We start from the raw sequence: 16,349 nt of genomic DNA, 5'->3' as shown, positions 1-16,349 counted from the left end.
CAGACAAGCTTTAGAAAGCTTGAGGGAGGAACAGTGTGGCCATGAGTCTCTGCAGCCAGTCTGTCTGGGTTTGTTTCCCAGCTCTGCCACTTGCAGGTTCTAGGATTTTTGGCAACAGAGTTAGCTTCTCTGCCTTAGTTTCTCCACCAGTAAAATAAGAATATAAAAACAGTGCTGGCCTCGGAGTGATTGTAAGAATTCAACCTCCTAATATAGGAGAGATTCACAGGAGTGTTGGGTGCATACTGGCGATACATAAATGTCAGTTGTTACTCTTGTTTCTCTGGTGTCTGCATCAAGGATGGAGGGGATGACATGGGAGGCAGGCGGCTACTGCAATTGTCCAAGTGAGAGATAAGTTCCAGAACTAAGGCTGTGAGGAGGGAGAGACTGAGAGTATGGAAACAACATGGGAAAGAATGGACAGGAACAAGTAACTGACTAACCAAAGGGGAGAGGGAGGGAGGAGCCCAAAACGACTTGTGTTCCTAGCAGAGGTGATGAGAGGATGGGGCGGCAAGCACAGCAGTGAATGTGGCGAGGAAGGCAGCAGGTCTGGACAGGGCTATGTGAGTTTCAGGTGACTGGGAAACCCACATATAGATATCCATCAGGTACATGCAAAGATTGCATTTGACGGAAAAACAAAGGCATTTCTGCTTTACGCTCAGCATCTCTGGACCATGAGTTCTGTGGTCTCAGGATATGCCTGAGGAAAAACAACAGCGGGACCCCAGGCCAAGTGGGCCCTACAACAGCGTCTGCCTTTGGGTCCCTTCTGCCCCACGATGCCCACTAGGTGTACCCTGTGTTAACAACCCGTCAAGTCCCTCTAAATTGAATGTATATCTTACACATAGACCAGAGGCTTGATCTAGCCTGTGCGTCCAGTACAGGCCTCCTGCTGGAAATACCACATTTCCCAAAAGAGCCTCAAAAATGTTTTGCCAATTAGCTACTTACCTACCAATTCTCTTTAGCACTATTAAAAACCAAAACAAGCAAACATTCAAAATAAAAACTAACAAAAGTCAAAGGCCACAATATAGTACCTGGAGAGAAGAATGGAGACTTAGCAATGAGCAGCCCGGGTTCCACAAGCAGCCCAAGCACACACCGCACTTGTCATGAGCCTGTTTCCTCCTCTGAAGCGGAGGGTGATTGATGATGATACCACCCCCCCCCCCGCCCCCGCCCCCGGAGGGAGTTAAGGTGAAGTAACGTTGCAAAGCCAACTCAATAAATGTTAGGTCCTCCCTCCAGCGAACTGTCAGAGGGTTGTGAAGCCAGTGGGGATGTAAAGTTATGCATTATTAGTTTCTAACAATAGGCAATAGGACTGTGATTCACATTATTTTGCCCCAAATTACTCGACAACATAGTCCGTGAGCCCTATACTCTCTGTATTCCTATCAGAAACTTGGGAAGAGTCTCTCTTTGATAGAAATCCACACCAGATGAGGAGGGCCTCCTTAGGTCTCTGTAAGGGGAGAGTTTTGACGGACAGACTGGTCACGAGAGGTCAGCTCACCTGGACGTGGTATCAGATGTCTGCCTGCCTGAAACGGGGCAGGTAAAGGAGCACATCAGAGACATGGTCATGCTTGACAAAAAGGGCGACAGAAACAAGAAAACAGCAACATTCTTTAATGACAGAAAGCTCCTTTTATTTCATCTACACAGAACTTTTTATTTCTAATAAGGGAATTTCAGAGCTCCTGATTCGTTTCTCATTTGGGCCCTAACTCCTGACTGTGATGCGCCTCGTGATCTAAAAGACACTGCTACTCCTGTAGCTCGCTGAGGCTCCAGCCTGGGGTCTCGGCACCGAGGCCAGAACTCCTGCAGGGCACAACCCTGTCTGGTTACCCCTCTGGAACAAGGACACAGAACCACTGGGGGTGAGGGTTTCTCTCCTGTGGTGCACAAGGGGCCCAGAGAAAGGCCAGAGCTAAGGGCGCTGACACAAGATGCAAACACTGGGTGGGGACAGGAGGAGGGCAGAGGTGGATATCGGCTTGGAAAGGTCCTCATCCAAGCCCTAGAGGCGTGAACAGTCCTCCGGCTGTCCCCAGAGCAGTCCTAGGACGCGGAGGCTGGGGAGCTGCGAAGTTTGTCCTTTATGCTACACAAGTCACACCCACATGCATGCAGAGATCTGGGGGGCTACCTTTGGGGAGAAGGCAGGACTTGTAAGAACCCAAGCGGACGGGAGCTTGAGCCCTCCTGCCTCCCAGCGCCTACCTGCCTTTCACTGCAAGTGCACGGGCTCTGCCTCAGGCAGACCTTGGTTCAAGTCCCGCTTTGCCATCTTTTACACGTTGCTTGCACAAGGTTGTTTGAGCCTCAGTTTCCTTGTCTTTAAAGTGGGGATGACTAAGTGGTTGTGAGTACTGAAGGAGGCAATGCATGTAAATCTCACCAGCCGTTGCTGGGGGACTAAAGGCGTGTCCCTCACTGTCCCGAAGCTCCCATTTAGGAAGCTCTTCCCATGCCCGGCCCATGGGTGGGTGAGGAGAGAGGGTTCCGCTAAAGGACACATGACCAGAGCACAGAGGACACCTCCTCCCCTCAACACAGTGTCCCCAGGGTCACTGTCTCCTTGAGAGGGGCCTTCCCTTGGGGACTCTCACAGGGTTTATGTTCTCCTGCTTCCATCACTGAGGCTCCTGGCCTGAATTTCACCAATTTACTATGTGACTCCTTTCTATCAAAGCACTCCCTTTTCTCTGTGGCCCCAAAACACTAATAAGGCAGCTATACCTCCTACATCTATTATGGGGCACTGAGACCCTTCTGACTCCAGCCCAGACTCAGGGCCCAGGCTGCCTGGGTTAATTCCTGAGTGACAGTGGTCACTGGCAGGCTCTGAACCCAGAAACCCCCCAAAAGAGGACACTCAGATGTGATCCAAGTGGCCGCTGTCTTCCCAGGCCCAGCCTCCCTGCGTCTCCTCTTTCCTTATTTGTCTGGAGAGCCAGGAGTGGGTGGACGGAAGGTTCCAGCGGTCTGGATGACTCACTTCCTCCTCAGAGTCAAGAGCATATGCTGGGTAAGCATGAGGCTCACATGGGGGGTGCAGAATGCCCCTGGAAGTGAAACAGCAAGTGAGGCTGCCTCTGCTCAGCACAATGAAAGGAGATCTGACAAATATTTATTAAGCAGTATATATAAGTATATATAAGTTCTTTGGGAAAGAAAAGAGCAAGCATGAAGGAAAGAGACATTTTATCCATTTATTATATACAATATTAAGGCACAAGTTTAAGCAGCAAAGAATAGGAAAATCTTTGGCTGACCAACAGTATCAATATTTGCTGTGGGGGACGCGCCGTGTTCTTGGACACCCCCCCCCAACTCTGTACACAGACCCATCGGCTGTGCAGCTCTGTACACCCCCCTCAACACAGACCAGCAAGACGAAGATGCCAAAATGTTACACCAGAGTCTACTGGAGAGCACGCAGCACACTGTCACCAAGCACAGCGACACACACGTGGCAGGCAGGAAGAGCGGTGGCACCAGAGCCGTCTGAGTTTCGGCTGAGGTTAGTGCACGTGCCTGCCCTTGGTTCACAAAATTTCACACAGATTCTGTAAGTGCCCCCTTGAGGAGGGGGTTCCGCTATCCCTCCACAAAAGGGAAAACACCTTCCTTCAAAGAAAACCACTGTGGATAAATTTGCTTACGTTCTGTTTTGTAATAAATACTTACAGGGGTCTATACGTGAACAGAATCCTAGGCAAAATCACATGTCAACACACTACTGGGCATCAAAACTTTGGGAGCTGATACAAGAAAATGCTGTCTATGTACTTCATTATATTGAGAGCAGACTTTTAATTCTGTGAAGAAGCAAAGTTTCATGACAAAGAAACACCTCAGTCATAGCATAACGTGACGATAACATGCACTTCAGTATAACGGTTTTACAGAAGGCCTACTGGAGAGCTACACCCATGAATGTGCACTGACGCCTGTGTGTATGCAGAGATGGGAACACATACAAGGCACAGCAAGAAAACCGATTTCTAAAAATGAATGCACTAGAAGTTACGCGTACTAACGACCACTATCCTCCTTTGAAGTGGTCACTTTGAGAGGCTCTAGAAGTCCAAAGACTCATTCCAAGGAACATCTTAGGAATTTTTTTTTAAAAAGCTAAAATGGTGTGACTTACCTTAATCTCCCATCTTTATTTCTCCAACTGAGTGAATGACTTGGGATTATTTCCAAATTTAAATCCATCCTCAAAGGATGAAGATTTCTCATCTCTAAGGATAATCAGAGGAAGGTGCCAGGCCCCAGAGGCCATTCTCACAGAGGCATTCGCAAAATGTTTCTACTCGGGGAACAGTGCGATCATCAGTATAGTCTCCCCAAGGGTCACCTTTTAAGGAGGGTGGGGTGAGATGAAACACTGGATCTTCTGGATATTAAAAAAAAGAAATTCAATGCACAACCTTATAGTCATATCTCATATGTGTGCACTGACATATACACACGTCTTTATATACCATTAAATTACTAAACGAGAAAGGGTACACTACTTAAAAGGAAGAGAAAAAAATTGCTCACTAGTTCCAGAAGAAATCCATTTCCTGAAATGTTGACCATCACATGCTCCCAGCTGATCAGCTTCTGGTAACTTCTTAACTACTCTGCCCACCTCCCATGGAGCCACGCATCAGAGGCCAACCCATTAAACAATCCTCACATTAAATGAAGACATTTTAAACACATCGATTAATTAGCAAGAGAAATGAAAAGAAAATCAACATATATAAAGCATATGGCATGGCGGCCTCAGGGTTGGGGATGTGAAGAAGTCGCCTGTGGGCTGGATACCCTCTGGTTATTTAAAACCTTCCCCATCTGAGAACACTCGTGGGTTCCCGGCGACCATGGCCCTGGTCCTTCTGTGCTTATCAGGAGCGCAAGGTCATTTGGAGCACACAGAAACACACGCGTGCTCCAGTGCAGACATGGAGTGGGTCTTTGGTTTTGGAAAACATACGTCTTTGCTCAGCACAGCTCTCTGCAGTCTACACATGAGCTCCCTGCCTTGAAACCTTTTAACCCCACAAACTATTCTTCGCTGCCTCCTGGGACCCAGTCTCACCCAGCGTCTGTGTTCACCTCAGTCTCTGGGACTCAGAAGGCTGCTGGGTAGGGAGAACTCACTCCATCAGCTCTCAGCAGGAGGGCGCTTCAGCCCCTGAATCCTGAGGATACAGGGGGCTGAGGGCAACCCGGAGAGAGCAAATCGGAGTGCTGACTGGCTTCTCGGTGGGAGGTGTTCCCACAGCCTCTTCCCTGAGCACCAGAACCCCTGCATCTCTGTTCCAAGTTCAGAACCCATTTGGGGCAACTGTCGCGAGATCCAACCTGAGCCCTGTGCAGCCAAATTCACACAGCCCCAAAGAACAAGCCCTGCAGGGCTGAAGAGAGAAGGGCCCGCCATCCTCTGCCCTCTGCCAGGGAGGGACGCAGCAGGCTCTGCTGCACGCCTGCATGGAACAGGCTGAACGCAACACCATCATTAGCAACCAACCTCTGGGAAGCAGAGGAAAAGCTGAGAGAAGAAAAGGCTAAGAAAAGGTTCTGCACATGCTCTGATACTTATGCAAAATGCGTTTCCTGGCAGCTTAGCTTGATGGCCCTGTAGACGGGAACGGCTTTTACAGAGAGAACCATCTACTTAGCTGCAATTTAGGGTAGAGACTGGAATCCAGCAACATCTCCTATGTCATGTAATACCCTGGGCAGCATGCAGAAACAGCCGATGACAGTCCAGGGGCAAGCAGTTACTCTGGTATGTTTTTTCACACACAGCCAAAGCCTTAACCCTTTACCCTGAGACAGGACCCACAAGTTCCACAAGCAGACACCACTGGGAAGTTCCAAAGAGGTCCAGGCTCCTGGACAACGTGGAGGTGCTCTCCAGATGTATTTTGTAGCCCTGCTTATAAGAGAATGCAAAGATGTCCATCTGTGCCTGGTGTTTATGGGCAATTCTATGAGTTCTGGGCTTTAGTCCCATTTCTTAGCTCCTGAGAGCTGTGGCAGCTGTGCGTGTGCGCATGTGTGCACACACGTGTATGTGTACACGGGCCCAGATCACAGACGTGGCAGATGGTTATCATCGCCACGTCAGAGCAGCCCAGCCTGTGCCTAAGGCGCAGCTCCTCTCCCGAACCCTTGGTTCAGATCCCAGCTTCTCCTGGCTGCCAGGCTCCGGGAAGGCACTTAACCTCCCCGCGCCCAGCTTCCTCCTCTGTGAAATAATGATAAGAAACTGGTCCCTGCTCCCCAGGTCATTTGAGGACTCATTAAAAGGTACTTGCCACAGTGCTTACACACTGTCAGCACTAACAAACAGAGCTACAATTATCTTTCTGAAAATCAAACGAGATAACATAGCATGAACTGCCCAGAGCGCAGGCAGGCAGAGCCGGTGCTCAGTATCTGCCATCCTTTCTCCTGTATGCAAGCAGGGCTTCAAGAAAGCTCTTAGGATAAGTGCTGGGGGACCCTGGCTTAGCAGGAAATCTCCCATAAAAGAAGACTTTCTAAAGCTTTAGATCCCTTTTCTTATGGGAGAGTCCTAGCAGGTTAGAAGAAAAAGTGATTGACAAAGACCACTGCACCACTGAAAATGGGGATGTCTGTGTTTGCATTCAATTAACACGCCTGACAACTCAGGGGGACCAAGGAGAGCAAGTGGCCTGGTGCCTGAGTGCGCCAGCGAGGGGTGCTGGAGCAGAAAGACGAGGCCTGGGGGGCTGGGCTGCGGCTCTTGCTCTTACCCACTTCTCGGGGAGACAGCCCAAGTTTGGGGTGGCCCAGACGTGGACGGTGGGGGCTGGCAGAAGTGACTTGCCATCCTATCTCTAGACACTTTCTTTCTTTCCTGGCCCATCCCTAACATTAATCAGGGGCCAAAATGTCCTTAAGAGAGTTAGCTGCCATCAGCTGAACCTCATCACCTGTGAAAAGCACTGGGGGCAGAGATGTGGGGATCCCTCGGCCCCATCCCCACCCTCATCCATATACACTTCTTTCTCTGTGATGCAATGCGGCCTCCCTGCTCTCTTTGCACATCCCAGGGCATGAGGTGAGCCACTTTGGTTTCCCAGGCTGCACAATACTCTGTGAGGTTTAATGTGGGACCAAAGGAGGTCACGCGCATGAAGCAGGAAGCCCAGCGCCCACCGCAGGCAGAGCTCAGGAAGAGTCGGTTTCTACTTACTCTGCCCACTGGATGGCTCACAGGGCTGTCTGGCCAAAGCCATTGGTTGCCTCCCGTGCCCTCTCCAGCCTACACCTGTCATCCTTCTACCACCTCAGCTTGGGAAGGCTATAACTTCACCCAGGTTACACCCCAAAGATCAACCCTAAGATAAGCCACCCAAGCAAAATGTCCTAAGAATGTTGCCTTCAGAGCGGCATTTAGGTGGAACTTAAAAAAGTCTCAGACCCAGGGTTTTTTCCCCCTCTTCCTTTAAGCAAGCATGAGGAAAGGGACCTGGGGAAACATGGATCCAGCCCACCTGGAGGGAGGAAAATATCAGGGTCCTGCAAGAGCACCTGACGGCCTGATTAGCTTCTCCTCTTTTCTGATCCAGACCTCCCAGATCTGTAAAGAAAGCCGAAGTCTGAGGAGTCAGATGGGAAACATCACACACAGGCATAAGAGCCCCACTACCTCACTCACTCCTGGCTCTGTGACGTGGTATTTCCGTCTTACTTTGGACAATTTCCCCAAACTGAAACCTCAAAAAACCTGACCACGCTGTCATACATACTGGCTTGTTAGATTATAACACAAGTTCATGGTGGAGAAAAACTGGTGTGTTAATACACACGTGCTGACGACAGTCACAGAAATCCGTGTGCTCATCAACAGTGACCAGAGGAGTGCAAGGGGGTGGGGAGAGTGGTGAATATGTGCAGGAGCCACAAATACTAGAAAGTGGTGCACGTGCTGGTGGATTCTGGATGCCACCATGTCAAGCGTCATGTGTTTCCTGGAGTGCAGTCCTGAAAGTCTTACCCCAACAGAGCAATGGGGTAGAAATACCAAACTCTGTGCAAGAGAGAAAAGAGCCAGGGCCGTGATCTTAACGCAAGATGTCACAGTGACCACGGATCTTCTGCCTCATCCATCAAAGCTGACCTAGTTCATAGTCAGAACGAGATTAACACTGCGGCCCAGCCACTCACAGGTGGAGGAGGCACCCAGGAAGCCAGCGTGTGGCTCTGTCCCACGGGTTACTAGTAAACACAGCAGGAACAGTGACAGCTCAAATACTGCTCTAACAAATCCAAGGCCTAAGGAATCTGCCATGTCTTATTAAAAAGGAAAAAAACATGAAGAAAAAGAAGAATAAAATTAAAGAGAATGAAGCAGAGACTAGATGAACTCAGAGAAGTCGGGGAAGATGAGCACCAAGGTCATAATGCTCCCTTTCTGCTTAGAAAACACTGCTGAATCCAGAAAAGCTAAGAAGCCCCAAAATCTCCTAAAAACCCAAACCAAGCTGGTAATTAGGTGAAGATGGCCTTTTAAATTCCTCATCATCCCTAGACCCGTCTTCTCACTGCCACACTCACACATTCACAGGAGTCCCCATGGATGGCACAGGTCATATTACATTATGCCAAGACAGGCTTGCTGAGACTTCTAGGAGGTTCTTCTTAAACAAAACAAGCTAAGAGTCAAGGAGGATGGGGTATTCCAAGGAAGATCCATGTTTAGGTTTATCTGTTTATAACCAGAGAATGGGTACACACAGACCCTCCCCAAGAGATACATTTTCTGTACAATAAAAAATTCCACTTCCTACTTCTTTGTTTCCAAACCTACATGCATCTTCTCTCTTCCACCATATGCAATAAAAATCCAGAACATTCTCCTCATCTTTAGTCATGTAGGTCTCCTGTTTTTTTTTTTTTCTTTTGAACATTTATAAGAAGTGTTCTTACTAATCTGAAATCTTTATCAGTTCAAATCATTCCTGATTTCCCATCTACAACCTTCTTGATCTTTCCTCTCCCTCTCTGCCACATTCCTCGTTTGTCCATGTTCTGTTACGGAATTCGGCAGGGATGCTGGTGTTAGATGAGAACTTCCATCATCTCTCCATCAGGAAATTCGGGCTTGTGGAGCAAGCTGCTGACACGGCCTTTGTGGTCAGGTGACTTCCCGTGGCCAGGAGAGTTCTCTGCCAAACAGAAGGGACACATCAGCAGCCCGTTCTTCAGGAGGGGCGCGGGTCTTACCAGTTCTCTCTAAAGTGGAACCATTTCAAATACCACCACTCCCCACCAGTGTCTGTAGAGAAGGCCAAATAATCCTGCCCATAGTGGAAAAAGATAAAAGACCGGCCCTGGGATCCAGACACAAATAACAGAACCAGGATGGTGATGGGAGAGGATTAAGTGAGTGAAGACAGCATCGGGGCTTCGTCCCTGGAGCCCCTCACGCCCGCTCTCCCTCTACTCTACTCTAAACTGTCAAGTGCACACCGTGAGCCGGCACATTTCACACATTCCTTGCCTTCCCTGGAAAGAGTGTCCCGAGAATTAAATCTCCAAAAAATGACAACGCTGTATTTACTTGTCTATTCTGGAGAATGAAAATAAGAAATCCCCTTGGAGGAAATAGTCAATTTGTGGCCGCAGTAGCCCCCACCTCCTCAAGAGAACTCCTGGAGAGGGCTATCCCCATGACGAAGATGAGTCCAAAACCAAGTCTGTTCTTTCCCCGGACGCTTCTGAACTCATCGCAAGGCTCACCCCTCCCAAGCTATCTTCTCTTAAATATTTTAAAGCGACTCATTAGTATTAACCTGAGCGCTGTGCGCTGAGCAGTTCACCTGCTCTGCAGTTAAATCCACCTGCTCCTTCAATCGGGAGGTACTCCAGACCCCAAATCCTGATGGGTAAACACCTTGAAGGCAAGGTCTGTGCACCCGATGCTCTGATGTGCCTGGAGCCTGGAACGAGCTCCCGAACATACTGGAGGGAACTAATCCCCTAACATCCCTCGGAGGGGCTATTTTCACCCCTTCTGGGACAGGGTTGGTTTCCAAGCCTTCAGCAAAAGGGTACACTCAACTTGTGTACTCATTTAAATGGTAACAAATTAGGAGTGTCTACACACATTTTATTCCCATCAGAATAAAGAGTACACACAGCCTAAGTGCATTCAGGTAGCCATAATCACAAACTGCCCCCGCCCCTACCTTAGGGGCCAGCCTGGTGGCGCAGCGGTTAAGTTCGCACATTCTGCTTCAGCGGCCCGGGGTTCGCCGGTTGGGATCCCGGGTGCAGACATGGCACCGCTTGGCACACCATGCTGTGGTAGGCATCCCACATATAAAGTAGAGGAAGATGAGCATGGATGTTAGCTCAGGGCCAGTCTTCCTCAGCAAAAAGAGGAGGATTGGCAGCAGTTAGGTCAGGGCTAATCTTCCTCAAAAAAAACCCCCATAAAGTGAGAGCCAACTGTGCCCCTGTGCCCTCACCAGCTTAACAGAAGGTTCCCTCTCTCAGGCCAGACAGCCCTACAGGTTTCTATGTATGAAAGGAGGAAGAAGCCCATACCCGGTTTCTCTGCAGTCCCTTTGGCCGCTGGGTGTCTCAGGACTGGGCTGTTGGAAGGGGTTGCGCTCAGCCGGCCGCGGTTGGGCAGGGAGGCCATGCTGGGCCAGAAGAGTTCGGCGCTCTTGTCCGTCTGGGTGCTGCTGTCCTTGCTGCCTGTCTTGGCGTGGGCACTGCTGGCTGATGTGGCAGAGGCTGTGGGGCACAGCGCTGTGGCAGATGGGGTGGGCAGCAAGGGGGTGGAGGCGTGTTCATGGGGCTCCTTCCCCAGCAGCAACCCTGAGGGTGGAAGGACAGCTTTTTCAATGCCATTCTTTAAAAAAACAAAAAATCCTGTCTTGGAGATCATTTCCTTCTTGACTGAGAAGTGTTTCATTCACTCATTCATTCATTCACCAAGTGCATTTATAAGCACTTGTTTATGTGTTTGATAAATGACAAGCACTGAGGGAATTTAAAAAAAATGAAAGACCTAGTCCCCTCCTTAAAAATTTATAGGTTTTTTTTGGAGGGGAAGAGGAGTTGTCAAGTAAACTGCTTCTAATATAATAATTAGTGGGATACACTTATTCTCAGGGTAGTATGGAGGAACAGAGAAGTGCCAAACAGCCAGTGTAGGGGTGGGGGCGTTCCTGCAAGGCTTTCTAGACACAATGTTTGCTTTACCTCATGTGGCCCAGGAGGGTTGGCCTTGAGCAGTGGTTGTGGGCCTAAGAAAAACTGAAGGCTGGATCATATGGTATTTCTATTTTTAATTTTTTGAAGAATCCTCATATGACCCAGCTATTCCGATTCTAGATATTTATCCAAAGAACACAAAAATACTAATTCTAAAAGATATACACACCCCTGTGTTCACTGCAGCAACATTCACAATAGCCAAGACTTGGAAGCAACCTACGTGCCCATCAAGGGATGAATATATAGACATGTGGTATATACAGAATGGAATACTAAAAAAAGATGAAATCGCGCCATTTGAGACAACATGGATGGACCTTGAGCGCATCACGCTACGTGAAGTAAGTCAGATGGAGAAAGACAATTACCATATGACTTCACTCATATGTGGAAGATCAACAAACAAATACACAGATACGGAGATCAGATTGGTGGTGACCAGAGGGGAAGGGTTGAGGAGAAGGGGGAAGGGATAAGGGGGCACATGAGTATGATGATGGATAGAAACTAGACTTTTGGTGGTGAACATGATGCGGTCTATACAGAAGTCAAAATATAATGATGTACACCTGAAATTTATATAATGTGATGAACCAATAAGACCTCGATAAAAAAAAAAAAAGGAAAAACTGAAGGCTTCCCTGGTCCTAGACGAGGTCCCACTGGCCTGCTGTTCTTCTGAATAGCCCACAATTCCACTCTACTCTTGGTAATAGATGGCTTCCCACAGGCCTAGGTTCAAAAACAAACATGCTTCTCAGTCCAGGTAACACTGAGTGGTGCACCTTATTACCCAAAGAGATCCCTGCAGTGGAGAATCACGGTCCCCAAGAAGCAGGAAGACACGTGGGCTCCTGAGAAGGCCACTTAGCCTTCTTCATGTTCCCCACCCCAAGAGTAGAGAGACTGCGGGGGGAAGAGGGTGTGCTGGCTAGGGAAAAGGGACACATTATGTGCAGTGCCGTCTCTTTTCTCAAAGCTGGACAGGAGAGCAACTTTTTTACTTTTAAGTAGCAAAACACGGCACACATTCAGAAAAGTGCCAGCACTCCAGAACACTAGCCTATAGAAAATGCGGTAAGCACAATCAAGTATTTGTTCCCTTATCTTAACTAGCCAGCAATTCATAACGTCTCCTTGCCAGGGCTGTTTCAAGGTGCCCATTCATAACGCAACGCAGAGCAATTCAGTTTGTCCACAGCAGCGTTTCTCATAATGTAATGAGCATTTCATTCACTTGGATATATTGTTAAAATGAAGATTTGATTCCATGGGTGGGGCCTGAGACTCTGCTTCTCTATCAAGCTCCCAGGTAATGCCAGCGCTGCTGGTCCATGGACCACACTTTGAGTAGCAAGTCTTTGTTTAGGTACTTCACACACATCTACATTTCACAATACTCCTATGAGACAAGTCCTGTTGCTATCCTCTGTCTTACAGAAAAGGAAATGGAAGTTCAGAGAAATTAACATCTCACAGCTAAGAAAGAGCAGAAGTGAGATCCAAACCCAGCTGTGCCTGAGTTTAAATCCAACGGGTGTTCTCTCCACCTCATCACCTTGCCTGTCAAAACTCCACAGTCCGACAAGGATGTTCTTGTGGAACTAAGTTACTAGTCAGTCATCTTACCCGGGAGCCCCTGAGCCACCAGGAAGGAATATGCTGTCACCTCTACTTCCTTCTAGAGCCTGTCTGGCAAGAGATTGTGGAAACATTTTGAGAATGGTGCAGTGGCCCACGAATGTGTGCCTCTGCCTGGCATCTCGAAGAGCCCCTCTCTGTTTCTGTGACACATAGACATCAATTACAGTAACAAGGAGGAATGCCAGTGCAGAGAACACAGCAACCCTTCCTGCAGGCCGGTCCTCAGGCTTCCAGGCCTGGTGTAGCTGTGCCAAATGCTGGGAGATACAGGCACAGACATCAGAGGAATGCCTGCCTGGCTGGATGTCACAAACTGGCCTCTTCCAGGGAGGTTACCGTCAGAGCTGAGCACATTTCAGACAGTTTCACCAGGCCTGTCTGAGCATCACCTCCTAGGCTCTTTAACTGGGGTGAGGAGCTAAGTGTCCTTGGGAGGGTCTTTGATGATCCCAGCTGCTGTCCACACACATCCTCTTTGAAGTATATGTCCTTGGAGGGCAGGGGCTGCTGAAGCGACCTGTGGAGGGACTTCAAACAGAGCTTCTGGCTGAGCACTTTGATCACCCAGCTCTGTCGGGTTCATACCGGAAGCTCTTATCCCCTTTGGCACGGAGCAGCTAGGCTCCTCTGAGGTCCTGTGCTAAGGAAAACTGGCTCTCAGCTCCACAGAGAAACAAAACACACTCTGACCCAGGGAAATGCATCAAAGAAGGGCCAGGCCCTTGGAGTTGCCAGAGTGCAGGGGAAGAGAGTGGAGGACGTGTGTGTGGGAATGCTGCCTGCGTGCCGGGTGGCCCTGCCTGCTTCCTCTCCAGACTCAGCTAGAACCCTCAACTGGCCCCACCCTCACCCCAGGAAACCCTTTTGTGGCTAAGACCACATCCACGGAATTCTCAAAATTCTGCCTGTGCAACAACAATATGACAAAAACCACCAACAGCAATCCCTTAGGCTCAAGAGCACTTCTTCCAAAGTGCTTTCTCCCCATTATCTCATTTTGCCCTTGCACAGCCCCATGGGGTACAGCAGGGCAGACAGGACCCTTTTCTAGACATGGAGGCAGAGGTGGAGCCATCTTACAACTCATCTGGGGCAGAGCCAAGTTCAGAGGCTGACGTCTCTGGGCTTTTCCCATTAGAACATTTTATGTTGGAGGGTCTCCTCAACTTTCAACAGTAATGATAATTAATTATATTATGAGTCAATCCAGGGCTAAGGGCTACTCTGGTGGCACAGCCTTTGCTTCCACACAGCTCATTTAATTTCCACAACCCAAGGATGATTGAGCTTCCTCCCCATTTTACAGGTGAGTAAACTGAGGCCTGGAAAGAGCCAATGACATTTCTGTGTCCCATGAGGGGCAGAGCCAGCAAACCACAAAAGTAGGAGGAATCTCTCTCCACCAGATGAGCCAGCCGCTCAATGTGTGGGCAGCTCTTGCTTTTCAGATCCTTGCCTGAAGGAGGCGAGGCGTGGGGCTCACCTATGCTCCCCTTCCAGGTCTTCTCTTCCTTCTTCTCTTCGGCTAACTGGCTACTGGTCAGAGAGGTCTGGCGAGAGTGGGTCCCAGTGGCTGCGGCAATGGATGGGACGGAGCGGGCAGGCCGCAGGCTCGAGGAGTCCGTCTTCGCGGCATCTTTACGGGATCGCTGCTGAAGGACCTTAATCATGGCATCCTTCTCTATGATTTTGGCATGGAGATTTTTAATACTGTATAACAAAATCAAATCAAATAGTCATAATCAAAACGCATTTGCCTAGAAGAATTTGAAACATTTCTCTCAGGCTGCCCAGGGACTTTAATTATCATTCAAGGATAGAGAGTTAAGTGCAGTAGAAATCTTCAAACATTTATAACCTGCAAATTGTATAAGATGGACCTTTTGTAGTAGATCAAAAGGGTGCACCTTCTCTGGCCCCTCACGGGACTCTGGGAATTCCTGGCAAGCCGAGGACGTACAGTTCTAGTGACTATGGCCGCCCAGCAAGGACCTCCTGGCCCACAGTGTGCTCAGGGACCACCTTGAAGAGTCTAGGATGCCTGACGGTGGGGGTGGGAAGAGTAGAAGAGAAGCACAGAAACTCTGAAACCTCACACAGAGGGAGCTTTCCACTAAAGTCGATTTCCCTATTTTCTGAGGAAAAAAAATTAAAAGATGGACAAGTTTTCTGGGAGAAGATGATTATTTCTTCCCTGATGGCCAAAAATGAGAATCAGAAAAACACTTGAGTTCTTTTCACAGCTTAGATAGGAACTCGCTGGGCCCATCAATGACTCAGCTACTCAGCCCTATTTTCACATCCGAAGAATGAGAGGCTTCGGTTCCCAGGGCCCACGGGGCCTCAGGAATTGGTGGGAGCAGGCTGGTTTTATTATGTCACAAAGCCTGCTGGAAGTCTTGCTTAGCCCATGGGAAGAATGCATTAGCTAAATAAGTTCTTTATTTCTGGCTGGAATATATAAATCCTGGCTCAAAAGCTCTGAGCCTTTAAAATATGACGTTTCCCCTTTCCAGCTGGTAACATCTAGAAGGTTGCAGAGACAGACACTCAGAAAATACACGGGCATCTAAATTCTTCTGTCATTAGCCTCCATCTTAAAACCTGCATTGGACAGGAAATTATCCCCCAGAAACCTCAGGCTCCAGTCCCATCGTTAATCGGAGCCACTTGCTTAGGTTTGAACTTTCCCTTCTCACCAGGGCAGGGTGTGGGGGAGGGGAATTTTTGGAGAAGTCGAGCTTGCAGCTGTTCAGAACAGGAAGGGGTTGGAGTGTGAACGCCAACATCGGGCTGGCGGACCCCAGTGGGGTCTTGAGGTGAGTGGCCAGAGTGGAGCCACACACACGCCTGTCCCTTACGTGTACTCCATGTCCTGACACCTCCTGGTGGCCTGCACCACCTCCTCCTCCTCCTGCCAGATGTGGGCCTCCAGCGAGCTCTCGCCGTAGCTGCCATTCCTCGAGTGGTTGATGATCGTGGTATCCCTAGCAACACAGGACACACTCAGAGAATGATGCAAATGCTCGAGGGGAGGCACCCGAGGACACCGCACTAAAAATATCTCTCCACAAACTCCTTCACACACTTTCCCTCTCCGAAATCCTGGTCAAGTCTCTCCCTAAACTTGATGGAATTAAGACAGTATCTAAAGAAAACAAAATAAAATCCCCAAATCAAAATTCTCTGCCCTTTCTACTAATGACACTGTATATTAAACCACACGGCATGCTGTGAATATGGATACTACTCCTACTGACATAGGGACACCATTATTACTATATTTGTTAGCGTTTCTATGCTTGTACCTTTTCATACTTACTTATCCTTTCTCACTTTCTCAATCAGAATTAAAGTTTATTTCTATCTGTCATCCACATAGCAGCTACCTCAGTATTTTACCATAAAATGGAGAC

General features: G+C 48.7%; 1 protein-coding gene across 10 annotated transcripts in view; it reads right to left on the bottom strand.

The window, feature by feature from the left end:
* Positions 1-3,222: 3,222 nt before the first annotated feature.
* AMOTL1 (angiomotin like 1) overlaps positions 3,223-16,349 on the bottom strand; it is a 155,694-nt gene continuing 142,567 nt past the window's right edge. For all 10 annotated transcript variants that reach the window (XM_046685843.1, XM_046685844.1, XM_046685838.1 and 7 more), the window contains 4 exons: positions 15,795-15,920; positions 14,417-14,643; positions 10,612-10,887; positions 3,223-9,227 (listed from right to left, as the gene is read on the bottom strand). In XM_046685843.1, the coding sequence (XP_046541799.1) occupies positions 9,121-9,227; positions 10,612-10,887; positions 14,417-14,643; positions 15,795-15,920 (736 nt within the window). In that variant the 3' untranslated portion in view covers positions 3,223-9,120. The remainder of the gene's footprint in view (positions 9,228-10,611; positions 10,888-14,416; positions 14,644-15,794; positions 15,921-16,349) is intronic.

This window comes from Equus quagga, chromosome 14 (genome assembly GCF_021613505.1).
Source record: "Equus quagga isolate Etosha38 chromosome 14, UCLA_HA_Equagga_1.0, whole genome shotgun sequence".
Taxonomy (NCBI): Eukaryota; Metazoa; Chordata; class Mammalia; order Perissodactyla; family Equidae; genus Equus; species Equus quagga.
Note: the sequence above shows the minus strand (reverse complement) of the source record. Positions and strands in the feature narration are given on the sequence as shown.